The sequence below is a fragment of the Podarcis tiliguerta genome (assembly GCF_965153285.1).
Source record: "Podarcis tiliguerta genome assembly, chromosome: 12".
Lineage (NCBI taxonomy): Eukaryota > Metazoa > Chordata > Lepidosauria > Squamata > Lacertidae > Podarcis > Podarcis tiliguerta.
In genome coordinates this window covers 48,337,284-48,350,456 of record NC_139545.1, presented here as the reverse complement: position 1 = coordinate 48,350,456, position 13,173 = coordinate 48,337,284, and the positions used below count along the sequence as shown (strand labels likewise).

The window sequence follows — 13,173 nt, the reverse complement described above, 5'->3', positions numbered from 1 at the left end:
GGTTTGCTTCTTTGACTTTTCTTCTCCCGAATATATCTCAGAAGGCAGTGGAGGTTTAGGAGTTTTTCTTATAGCTGGAGGGAGTTTTCCTTCATGCTGGCTGGGGCTGAGTCCAACAGCATCTGGAGGGGCAAAGGTTCCCCCTGGCTTTAAACCTTGGGCTCAGTTGGCTGCAAGCCAACCAAATTAGGGGCTGGTTCAATTCTCCAAGCTGGTGGTACAGAAGCCCCAGAGGCCAATATCTCCTGCAACAACTCTGAGCTTGAGGCCAGGGCCATGACAGTTAGAGATGCAGGTACTGACTGACTACAAAGCAGTGGTTTGTGGCAATCCTGTGATGCTGCCCACAGTTTCTTTTGTGCACTCAAACACCACGCCAGTCCAACAACCACAGCATAGTCTTCACAATTCAGTCTCCATTTCCATCCCTCACACTGTAACTCACACTGTCTTTTACCTGGAAAAAAAATCCACAGAAATTGCTGGGGTCTCCTTCCAGGCAGCTAACACCACTTATCTGATGGGGGACACTACTGCTGACACTCTGCCCCCAGAAGCTGCCATGTTGTACGTGGCAGAAAAGGGAGTGTCAGAAGGTTACCTTAGACAGAGTGCAGTGTTCCCTTTCCTTGCACCATAATTCCAAAGTGGTGTTGCAAGAATGTGCATCTTTCCTGGAAATGAATTGCAAGTGCACAATAATTATGAGCCACTCTAAAAAAAAGAAAAAGGAAAAAAGGTCTTCCACCCCCCAAAAAACATTTGCATTTGGCCCTCGCTAGCAAATTTACAGTTCTAGCTGAGGAGGACAGGGTAGAATTTGCCAAACCTAATAATTATAGCTACTGTATTCAGGTTCAAAGGGACGCGGGTGGCGCTGTGGGTTAAAGTCTCAGTGCCTAGGGCTTGCCTATCGAAAGGTCGACGGTTCGAATCCCCGCAGCGGGGTGCGCTCCCGTTGTTTGGTCCCAGCGCCTGCCAACCTAGCAGTTCGAAAGCACTCCCGGGTGCAAGTAGATAAATGGGGACCGCTTACTAGCGGGAAGGTAAACGGCGTTCCGTGTGCTACTCTGGCTCGCCAGAGCAGCGATGTCACGCTGGCCACATGACCTGGAAGTGTCTCCGGACAGCGCTGGCCCCCGGCCTCTTGAGTGAGATGGGCTCACAACCCTAGAGTCCGTCAAGACTGGCCCGTACGGGCAGGGGTACCTTTACCTTTACCTATTCAGGTTCAAGCTGCATATGACACTCATTTGTGTGGTTCTTTACATAATTGTTTAATAAAAGAAAAGTGTTTGAGAACCAGAAGATAAGTGAGAGGAAAGGAGATCTGTAACTTTCCCCCCTCTTGTCATTTGTCACTGATTCTGGTCCTGGACCTTGGCTTTAATTAAGTTCTGGGAGACTTCCTTTACCCAACTCCCTTTTTTTGCAATAGCAATGAAATAGAAGTGTGGATATTATTTGGGCACTTCCAATGCGTGCTTATTGGTTTCATGGAGATTCTTCTCTCTACTAATTGCCATGAATACAAAATAGTCCATAGCAGTTCTGTTTTTATTAATCCAAAGTAAATTGGCTTAACTTTATGTACATGACTGTTTTGAAAGGGAGAACTTGTTCTGTTGCTATTTTTACAAAAAAATCTTTAAGAAGTTAGATAGGGTGTCCCCCCCTTGTTGCTTTTCTGATTAATCACCCTGTGCTGTGCACGGTACAGTAGATCACACAGTGGTCCACAACGCACGTAACGCTTACCACAAGGAAGTCATTGAAAATGGCATTGCTACTGTGTGAGTGACCCCTGTGGGGAACTGTAACATGTGCTCTGACTAGTGGCAAGGTGAAAACAGCTGGGTGCGCACAAACAGATCACTCCACGGGGAATACTCCATGTGGCTTCTTTAAAAGGAGCCACAGCACAGCTGCTTATTCTGTGTGATCAGGCTTGAGAGTGAGTGAGCGTAATAATGGGGCAGCTTATCTGAGGCGCCTGCTCAGCATTTGTCCCTATTGATTCCTTATTGCAAATGCCGGGAGTTTAAATTGGCTGCTGGAGCTATCCCCTGCACATTTCTGCTACAATGCTAACCGTGAGCATGCGCAGCACCAGTCCTCAACTGACTGTGGAGGGGGGGGGGGGGAGAGGAGTACCACATCGCGGTCTTCTAGCTCCGAGCTGCCAGTTCCTGGTTGCCAAGCAGTTATTGTTTCTGTGACGATTGCGGAGGCTGTTGCTAATTGAAGAAGCCTTCTCAGCATCCTCCTTTCTCCTCTTTCGCTCTCCTCATTTAAATTTTAGAGGCAGAAAGAACAGAGAAAGAGAGAAGGGGGTAGAGATTAAGGGTGGTATATATTTTGGTGGTATTAAATTTTTAATTGGGAAGGAGAAGAGAGCCGCTCTCTCAGCTGGTGATTAAGTGATGGGCTAGTTACTCATCTGTATTCCTTTAGCTTTTGTGGCTCAAAACACTTGCACAGTTGAACGCACACACGCACACACATTCTCTCTCTCTCTCTCATGCATGCACACTCAAGCTACCACATACACACAGACCTGTGAAATCCTGTTTGCCACTGCAGTGGGCACAAGTAGGTGAACATGACAACAGCTAAGGAGCAAAGTGCTTCAGGGAAATCAGTCCAGCAACAAGAACAGGTAATGCTGTTGACTTTCTTTTGAGCAGCGCAGAGATTTGTATGCCTCTTGGTTTGTTTGCTTGCTTGCTAGCTTTTCATTTATGGTAGAGGGTGACTAGTGTTTCTATACAAGTCACCAAGACAGTGCTGTTTTCTACTTATTCTGTTATGTGCCTATCCTCTATATATACATGTGTGTGTGTGTGTGTGTGTGTGTGTGTGTATTAATATGATGCCTCTAGCCCCATGTTATGTGTAGAGCAGGAGCATTTTTGTGCAGGACTTTACTGGGTATTTTGTGTTTAACTGTACACTGCCAGGCGGGACAAAGGGTGGGGAGAGGGTCTCTTCCTGTTAGAATCAACCCAGTTCTGCATCTGCAGCTTGCTAACAAGGGTAGACATCCTAACTACTTTATTTTTCCTTTCCCCAAGTTGTGCCTGGACTAACGAAAGCAGATTTTCCATGCATTCCTTGTACCTGTAAAACCACCACCTAGCATTGTTGTTTCTGTTCAAGAATGAAGTGTGAGCAACTATCGAGATACCCTGTTCCAATCATGGTCCAAATTTAATTAAGCTTTTCTTAATGGGAAATCACGGACTATTTAAGCCATCCTGAATACCTACCTACATTCTATATTTGTCTTCATACACTTAGCAGGGCTGCCACATCCCCACTGCCTGGCTTCTCATGTATAGAGATACAGCAACCCTGACACACTGGAATTTAGAAGGTGAAGCTTCTCCTTCCTTCCCTTTGCTATTTAGCTTCATGGCAGCTGTTTAATTTGGGTACGCCTGGGCCATTGTTAAATGCACAGGAGAAAGGCCAGTTACAGAAGAAGAAGAAGTCGTCAGACCTAAGAATCGCCTCCATATACTTGTACCAGCAGATGGATGATTGTTTTTTCTGGTCCAGTTCATAAAATGAGTATTTCTCAGCTTGACTTCTTGACTCAATTGAAACAACTTTCACTGCTGGTAAAGCAACAGCCACTTCATTGGTCCTGAGTAATAGGCAAGGATAAGGATAGCTGACATATAGGAAAAGATTGCTAAGACACCTGAGATGCAGCTGAACGTTGCAAACGTTTCAGAGGGGCCTTCTGTACAGCAGCAGAACGGAGTAGAGTTTCCTCTCCTCCCCCATTAAGCCCTGCCATCCCTCCCTGTGTTCACATGTAGCACAGTCTCCACTGGAAACTGAAGGATTAACCCATCTGTTCCAGGTTTCACATTGTTACATTTTCACTGACCGTGTTCAGATGTACATTAAGGCATAAACCATGGTTTAGCACCAAGACGGTGGAACCTGCAGCCTTCCAGACATTGTTGGACTTCCATGAGCCTAGTCCACCCTCCCCTGATTTTGCATGCTCCCCCTACCCTCTCCTGTGCAAAGGGATCAGAAGCGTCCATTTCCATTTTAGGTTAACCACAGTTTGACGTGTCATCCAAAGTCTGAACTGTGGTTATCTTTAACTACGGTTTGTTGAAATAAGCCAGCTTCAGAAACTATGGCTTGAAGTTGGCTTGCTTCAATTAATCAGCATGAAGATTAAGCCACACTTTGTCTGGGTTCACAAATTGCAGTTAATTTAAAATGGGAGTCTAAGTTTACAAACTCTTCCTTGAGGCTGCACTGCAGGAGGCGTGGGGGGGGGGGGCACATGAGCCCCAGGCTCATTGCAGCTCACTCTTGTAATGTTAAAACATAGTTTAGGGTTACGTCTGAAACAGCACTTTGTCACTGAGATTACAATGCTGCTTTAGTCATTGACTAGGATAGCACAGGGGACCAATTAAAATAGATCTCCCCAGACACAAATTAATTCTTAACATAGTTTTCTTCCGGTGATATGCTGAGAGTTGCAATCTTTTCTTTTCTTCTCTCTCTCTCTCTTTTCTCTCTCTGTCCCTCAAATGTATATGTCTGTATTTGAAGGTAGGCTGGAAAGGCAGATGGTTGGATCCTCATTAGGTGCACTGCAATCAGAAATAGCACACAAGGACCTGACTTTTCAGGGTGACATTTTATTGAAGCAAAAAGCTTTATCAGCTTTTCTGCTTTAGTGGGAAGCAATCCTCTTCCACCATCCCTGTCACACTTTTGTTTCTCTGAAATTACACCTTTCATTTAAACAAACAAAAAAACTTTCATTGACTTTTTTGCTTTCTTTTAAAATATTGTTTCTTTGTACATCAGGCTTGCTGTTAGATCAAGCGTGCTGAAAATCTTGAAATTAAGATTATTATTTTTGCCAACAACAGACAAAAGGCCTCGGACTGTGAGGTTTTGTTTTGTTTTTGTTTTGCAACATTTCTTTAACCTCCTGCTGCTTAATGGGCCCTCTCTCCTACTGCTAAAAGCTTTGTGAATAAGCTGCCACCTAAAGTGACTCAAATGAAATAACATTTGCATCATTCATGGACTTTGCCTGTGTGCCCTTCACTTTAGATTTAGCCTCATTTCTGTTATACACGCTGAAGAATTCTGTGTCTGTGCAAAGCTTCCATATGCTAACAGGAAGCAGGAGTTGGTCCAATCCTTCAGATCGCTCATCCTGTTTCCATGGCAGTGAAATGGTGTGTAGGCCTTCTTGTGAGAGTTCTGGTTTAAGAAATAGGCAGCCAACCCCCGCTCCTTTATGTAAGTTGCTGTTCTTATATAAAGGAAGCTGGTCTCTCTATATTTCTAAACAGACCAAAAACTGTATTTCTGTAAGGGCGGATCTGCCACGACTCATTCCCAGACTCAGACTGCAACCCTGTGCATTATTTTAATGTCTCACATATTATTATTATTTTTTATACTTTGCTGGAAGCCGTCCAAAGTAGCTGGGGAAACCCAGCCAGATGGGCGGGGTATGAACAATTAAATTGTTGTTGTTGTTGTTATTGCTTTACTTGGAAGTCCTATTGAAATCATTGAGATTTACTTCCAAGTAAACATGGATGGGATTTGGATGCAAAAGAGAGATGTTGTTGAAATTCTTAAATGAAAACTGTTTGCTGAGCAACTGAGAAATTGTACTGTAATGTTCCAAGTAAAAGTACTGATAGTTATACTCTCTCAGCTATGATGTTACTGTCACATAATTATGTCAAACAAACATACAAATAAACTAAGCATTAGCCCTTGGTAAGAGTTGAGAGCCCCATTTCCCAGTATTCACATCTTCTTTTTGGGATATTCCCCCTTCATGAAAAAAAAGCAAAGATTAAATATATATATATATTGAATGGTATTATACTTTAGAAGTCTTTTGTGGTGGTCTACAGTTCAATGTTTCCATGTGGATTTGGGCTTGTGTGTGTCTATGTGATTGGGGGGAGGGTAGATCTGATATTAAAGTAATGGCACTCTCCCCTTACATAGAAATTAATTGAGAAGAAATTGCCTGTCATGCAATGGAAGTACTTCTGTAACTGTGTTGAAGATTATGCCTACTTTAGAAGCAGCTGTTACTGTCATATAAGACATTGCGAGCATTTCCCTTTTTGCATTCCCCATCATGGCATTACTTTTGGACTAAGGCATTACAGTTAGCTAAAGTATAATTGGGTTTTCTGCAATACAAAAAGGAAACTAAAAATGGCCGGTAAGTAGTGCCAAGGGGGTGGTATGATTATATTGTCCTTCTTAATTCTCCAAATGCTTTTGCATAAAAACCCTTGATCTGTCTTAGTAGTTAAACATGAGGTTATGCATTGAAATGTAAAGATCTGGAGCTTCAGCTCCAGATGACTCAGACCACTAGTTTAATTAAACATGCCTGATAGTTTAAACCGTGGCTGATCTGCAGTTTTCTTGTTCTTAACTTGGGCAGAACATTAAGAGCCCCGCAACCCCATTGTTTGGTCACGCAAAGCCCTCTCTATACGACAGTCATCCAAGTGAAATCAGTAGGGCTTACACAAGTGTAAGTGGCCTTGGAATTTAGAGGTGAATGTCTCATCATGCTGCATGCAAAGCAGATTGCATTGCAGGAAAAATATGAGGAATACACTGAAAGCAGAGTTTCCTTCCTCCGGACTCAGGACTTTGGAAGGGATGGCCTTTTCCACTCCATTTTTCAGTAACTCATAGAATTTATCTTTTGCACAACACATGAACTACACAGACCTGCTGTCCATAAAAGAAAATGTATGTCAGTTGTCACTATATGTTCCCTGGACTCCACGGGTTGGCCGGTGGTGAATGTCAACTTGGTTAAGACATAATGTGTAACCATGGTTAGCTGAAGGTGAAAGCAAAGGCTGACATAATGTGTAACAATGGTTAGCTGAAGGTGAAAGCAAAAGCAAAATGACTGTGCTGGAGAAGCATGGGAGGGGAGTGCAGAAGTCTCATGCGCATGACTGTCATAGCATGTCCAAGATAAGGAAGGCACCCATCTAGTTAACTCTTTGTTGGCAAGAGAAACACTTACAGCAGCTTCCACAATGCTCTGGATACATGCACTACTAGCCTCTAGGCATTGGCCCACAGGTCTGAGCCCTATGGAGCAGTTGCAGCAATGGAGGGGGCTCCCCTCCTCTGGCTTATGTACCCCCCTCTGACTTCTCCTGCACAGAGGTCATTGCTGCTCTTCCATTTTCAAGCCCCTCCTGGTTCTAGGAGACAGTCGGGTGTTGGAAGTTTCGGAATCTACTGACCCATCCCCAACCTGACCCATCCCTTCTTCCTCCCCCTCATCCTGCACCCCTTCCTCTGCCTTGGTCTGCCCTGACTCTGCCTCCTTCCCTGGCTCTTGCTTTGTGGGTGTCATGACACCCCTTAATCTCTGGTCCCCTCTCCTGGGTCAGCTCCCTGATCTCCTGCCTCTGCCGCACACTCTGTCAATGACAGTGACTAACTATAGTTTAGTATTATGTGCAAACTAGGCCAGTGAGTTAAAAAACCCACAATCTGAAAAGCAGAAACCAAAAGAGGGCACAAATTTGCATAACATTTGCATATTTTGATTTATACATATAGATGCAAATTTAGACACAATTGCTGCACACCTTACCAAAATGGAAAATACTGTGACCAGGTGATATGTGTGCCCGCTTACTCCGGGTGACTGTTGATGGACAACTTCAAGGAACTTGTAGCTCTCCCTTACAGTTCTTTATCCCTAAATCTAAGTTGGCCCAGAAAGCCCTTCAAATAGAGGACTGTAAAGCAGAATTGTGGCCACCCTAAATCCACAGGCCCTGACAAAAAAAAAGGAAGGAAGGAAGCCTTGGTGACATAATTTCTGCAAACCATAGTGACATGTATTTTCATTTATTGTGTTGAATTTTCAGTTTCTGCAAACCATAGTGACACCTGTAAAGAGTACATACTGATCCTGCCTTTGTTAGGAACATTGGTTGCTAATTGCCCAGAATAATTAGCTGATGGGAACTAATTAGGAGAGTCTTGATACAAGGAGATTTCTATCAGGGAGTGCAGAAGGAAGAGCAATTTGGAAGAAGCAAGCACAGAGAGATAGAGAGCTATGAGTAATCAGGACACATCTTTGGGTGCAGGGCTTCTCTGTGGGATACCTAATATAAAGTAATACATCTGCTGCCTGGTAGGAGTGTCGGGTGTGTGTCTTCCCTTATGCTCTGCTTAAACATTTGCAAATGTTACAAAAATGCCTTAGGTCTCCAGTGTTCACTAGTCCAAAGGAAGCATAAATTCATTGCAAGTCCCTCTGACAATTGTGGAAATGGGGGACATGCAACACATCCCTGAAATCTGCACAATCATAATGAGTCCTTCTCACTGAAGGTATGCCCTCCAACATTTCTCTGATTAAGATAGGGATGTCCCATTCCAAAATGATCATTTTACTATTTATACCTCACACATCTTACTGGATTGCTCCAGCAACTCTGGACAGCTTCCAACATACATAAAGAGATAATAAAACATTAAATGTTAAACAAAAACAGCCTTATCTTTACAGGATTGCCTTCAGGCGGCTAAGGGGTTGGATAACTCCATACCCTCCAACATTTCATCAATGAAAATAGGGGCATCCTAAGGAAAAGTGGGGCATTCCGGGATGAAATCAGAAACTGGGGTGGCTTCTCTAAATCAGGGATGTCCCTGGAAAATAGGGACACTTGGAGGGTCTGGGAAGTTCTGGCCCAGGGTTGTGTCTAGGCCTCTAGTTGAATGACTGTGAAGGGAGAGAATCCTGCTGCCGGAATACAGTGAACCTACCAAGAAGTTAAATTGTGGAATGGATTTGGGGAGTGTCTCCTGCTGGTCAAACCAAACTGCAGTTGAAAGTACGGTAGCTAGGAGGCACCTTGTCTTGTGGATTTCAGGAAGGTGAAGCCACTGTATGCCCTTTCTGTAAACTGTGTTGCTTGCAGTAAATATTGGCTGATCACTTTATTTTAATCCATTGCACTGTCACAGATTATGTTTACTGGGGCATATTTACTATTTTTCTTCAACAGTTTGAGAGCATCCTTGCATTTGAGCAAGCAGGGAGGCAGCTGTTAACTTTGTATATTCCCTTAGGAGTTCAGCTAGTAGTACCCTTCTTTTTAAAAAAGAAAACAAAAAGCAGTGTACTGCAAAGATTAGCACTGTTTATGTAGAATAAATTAAGAAAACTGGTCGCTTCATCCCATATGCTCTAAGCAGGTGGCAGCCAAAGTCATTTTGCTACCCTGAGCAGCTGTACGGCTTGTTACATATATTTGCAGTTCCACAGATAAACTCTGAATCACAACTTTTTGGTCGCTTTGTGCTTTGTTGGCACCTTTAAACATATTGCCGTCCCAAGCAATTGCTTGGGTTACTTCTGCCAGATGGGCCTGGTTCTAAGGCAGCAATATACGCATGTCCCCTTTTTCCAGCAAGGCTAACTGAACTGTATAAAAGTCTTAAGTAGAAGGCTAAGCGGAATTGGTGCTTGTTGGTTTTCGTTCCTACCTTCTAATTGCCCATATTAGAGTTCAGGTTAAACAAACAGAGGAATGGAAGACAGCTACATATCTCTCCCTCTTCCCCAGTACGGTAGAAAAAATGAGATTTAAATTACTATCCTTCTTAACAAAGAACATTTCTTGTCTTTGTGGTAACAGAATAAAGCCACATGCTGCGTGCCGAAAGTAGGGTTGCCATATATCCAAAGGTGAAAATCTGGACACCGACACAAAAGTTATTGAGCTTTTTTTTGGCAAAGTTGTTGAGCTTTTTCTGAAAAATCCCATACAAGAGAAATGTTTTAAAGCTATTTTTAAAGGAAATTTGCCAAAACCAATCAACACTTCTGATATGGATTGCCATATGCCCGAGTTTCCTTAAGACATTTTATCCGATTTTTGAAAAATCTGCCCAGACACCATTTTTTATGATCCTGGCTATGTCCGGGAAATTCCAGATGTATGGCAGCCCTAGAAAAGCCAGAGGAACTCGGAGCATGCATTGCAGTGGGTTACAATCACCAACTTATTCATTTGTTCCCTGAAAAACTGCAGAGGCTATGCATCTAGCAAAAGCATGTGGCAGTCCTTTCAGTACAATAATGCATCCAATGAAATGGGTTGCATTTTGGGATGGCCACACACACAACATAAGTCCCTGTATCACAGTGCATGCTTTTTTTGTACATGACCAGAGTTCTATGGAAGGAGGCAGCGAAAATTGTGACTCCCCTCACCTACAGTTTCAAGTGGTATACCAAGGAATTTAGCATCATTTTTGCTGAATCACTGAGAGACCAAGGAAAAGCTGGTTTAGAGTCAGGTGAGGTAGGTGGCCCAGAAGGATTGCTGAGTCAGTGTCTCTACTCCTGGCAGCTTACGATCTCAGGGCTCCTATTGAATATTGCCTTGAATCTGAGGCTGTCCTATCCCAGAGGTGAGTCCCTTCTTATGAGTACCAAGTTTCTTTGCCAAACCCACATCCCACTTTTGGCTCTGTTTTAATGTAGTTATGAAACAGAGAGGTGAATGTCCTTCTGGAGATGTTGACATTCAGAAGGGAAGAGGGGGAGAAAAAGGCAACATTGCAAACTGCCCATAATATGTACAAAAAAGTAGAAAAAAATCAGTGTTGTGGAAAGCAGAGTCTAAATGTGATTTTTAGTGGCGGGAGGGTTGCATATTCCTTAGTTTTTGGTGCTCTCTTGACTTTGCCACTTGGTCAAGAAACATTTCTCGCCATTCCCTGAATTGATAGAGCTCCTTTGACAACCAAGCCTTTAGAGTCACGGGCCAGTCCTGCGGAACATCCTGCCATTAGAGTTCCAGCAGGCGCCTTCAGTGCCAACATTTAAATGCCTGCTGGAAATTTTTCTGCCAGGCCTATGCAGGCAATTAAGAGTGCATCATCCACAAATGGCCTACTGGTGCTTGTTTTAAAATTCCTTTGGTTTTAACTTGCTTTTAACTTTTTATGGTTTTGCTGTATGGTTTTATGTTTTCGTATTGTTGTAAACCGCTGTGATATATTTTAATGATACAGCATTATAGAAATATATTTGTACCTAAATAATTAAACTACTGTTGACTACTCAAGTTTATGTAGCTCGGTGAGAACTGACAAGGATAAGACACTCATTCTATTTTTCCTATTCCTGCACAGGGCTGTGTGAAGTTAAGGATAGGCCAGTGCAAGGCCATAAATAGTGATGCTGCACCTTTGAAAACATCCTGTCTTTCTGCTCTCGTGGCCCGACATATCACTGCCCACCACCTTCAATCATCTCTCACTTTGACCTTCTCCTTTCGTATAACTCCACTCTTTTTCAACTGCTGCTCTTTGTGCCTCACACTTTCTCCCACAACATCTCTCTTCCTCAGCTCAGAAGTAAGCCCACTTCTTCTGTGAAACCTTTAGTCTTGATGGGAAGAGGCTGTAGTGGAGAACAGGTGGGAAGACAAAGGGATAATCGTCTCATCTCACCTGTGATTCTCACTGCAAGTGGCTTCCTATGCTAACATGAGCATCATAAGGCAAACACAGGGCTGGGAGCAATACATTGTATCCCAACTCTAGAGCAGACCAAGTGAAATTAACGGGCCAAAGCTAGCAATGTGTTTCCTTTGTAATGTGTGCTTGCACCCTTAGTCCTCCTCTAAGGACACAACAACTGCACTTATTGACATTCATCCCTTGACTTTGTGGGAAATTCTAGTCAAACACGACTAGCAATCTTACGGCTAGTTGATCCATTAAGGGATTAAGATCATAGATCTGTACTTCCAGACTCAGCTAGAAGTCACAGCCCCTCACCTCCTGGAAGGAATGAAGTTAAATTTCCTCCTTTGTTCTCTTTCACCATGTGAACTCACCAAAATAGGACTCGACTGAGCTTCCTCACCACAAGCTCAGCCTGCATGCTTAGAGTTATTCCATTGCATTCCATGACGAAAGGGAATATGCAGTTTATCAGATGATTTATTGTTGATATAGTTCTGCAGAGATACCATAATGAATGTAGAGTTGAGTGTGAATGCATGCTGTGCTTATTACACACAGCCCATAGCATAGCTTTAATTTTGCATAATCCCTGACTTGTAACTATCTCTCATCTCTTCCAATAATATTTTGCTTCAGAATCACTGTTTATTAATATGCAAACTATGTATTTAATTGATAAAAATGCATTAACAAAACATTTATCGGATAAAGAAAACTGCTAATAGTAGATAGGAGTACTTTTTCTGATATATTAGTAAGATAAAAAGCCAAGGTTTGTTTATAATTATCAATTCAAATTAAATATATTTATATATTAGCTAGCTACCTCAATAACAGGCAACATACAGCAATTTCTGTTCTCATCCTGAAGCAAAGTTCTTAACCTGAGGTACTATTTCTGGGTTAGTGGAGTCTGTAACCTGAAGCGTATGTAACCTGAAGCGTATGTAACCTGAGGTACCACTGTAGAAGCCAACTGGAGTAGCAGTTGAATCCTACTTCAACATTTGTGATGGGGCAGCATTGCTCACCACATCTGAGGGCAGGGGCGGGGCTAAAGGGCAGGTCACATGGCACACCCATAGCTCTGTCCTCCCACACATCCACCACCACCCTGTGCCTCCCCCCATCCACTGCCTGAGGCAGTCACCTCATTTTGCCTAACAGTAGGGCTGGACCTGCCTGTATTACTGGAATTCACATTGCAGTCTCCTTCAGAAAAAACTATTACGCTATTAGAAAATCAGGTCTTCTTTTTCACTCTAGTGCGGTTAATGAAAAAGTTCAACATGCTGTCATTTCTTAGAATGATGATCTTCTGAAAGTAAAGGCTTAGAGATTAATCTTGACAAAGCTTAATCAGTACAAGATTCAGGAGAATTACGTCTGTTTCTTTCCTGTGGTCTTTTCCTCTTAAGGTGTAATGCAAGGTTTTACACAGCCAGCCTTTCGGGTTGCATTTCTTTACAGTGGCAAGTTTTATTGTGCCATGTGCCCAGTGGCAGCAAGATGGGAGGGGGAAGAAAAACAAGTCATGAATTTGCAAGGAATAAAATCCAAGGAGAAATTGACTGAAATATCCTCTGAAAGTATTTAGCACATAAGGCT

General features: G+C 43.0%; 1 protein-coding gene across 6 annotated transcripts in view; it reads left to right on the top strand.

Annotated features, from left to right (window-relative positions):
* The window catches only part of DPP6 (dipeptidyl peptidase like 6), a 486,229-nt gene that overhangs the window by 259,503 nt on the left and 213,553 nt on the right, over window positions 1–13,173 (top strand). Inside the window, exon 1 of one of the 6 annotated variants that reach the window (XM_083406244.1) lies at window positions 2,135–2,659. The exons of the other annotated variants lie outside the window; for them this stretch is intronic. Coding sequence (XP_083262370.1) covers window positions 2,603–2,659 — 57 coding nt within the window. The 5' untranslated portion in view covers window positions 2,135–2,602. Of the gene's footprint in view, window positions 1–2,134; window positions 2,660–13,173 lie in introns of those variants that run through there. 6 annotated transcript variants of the gene reach the window in all.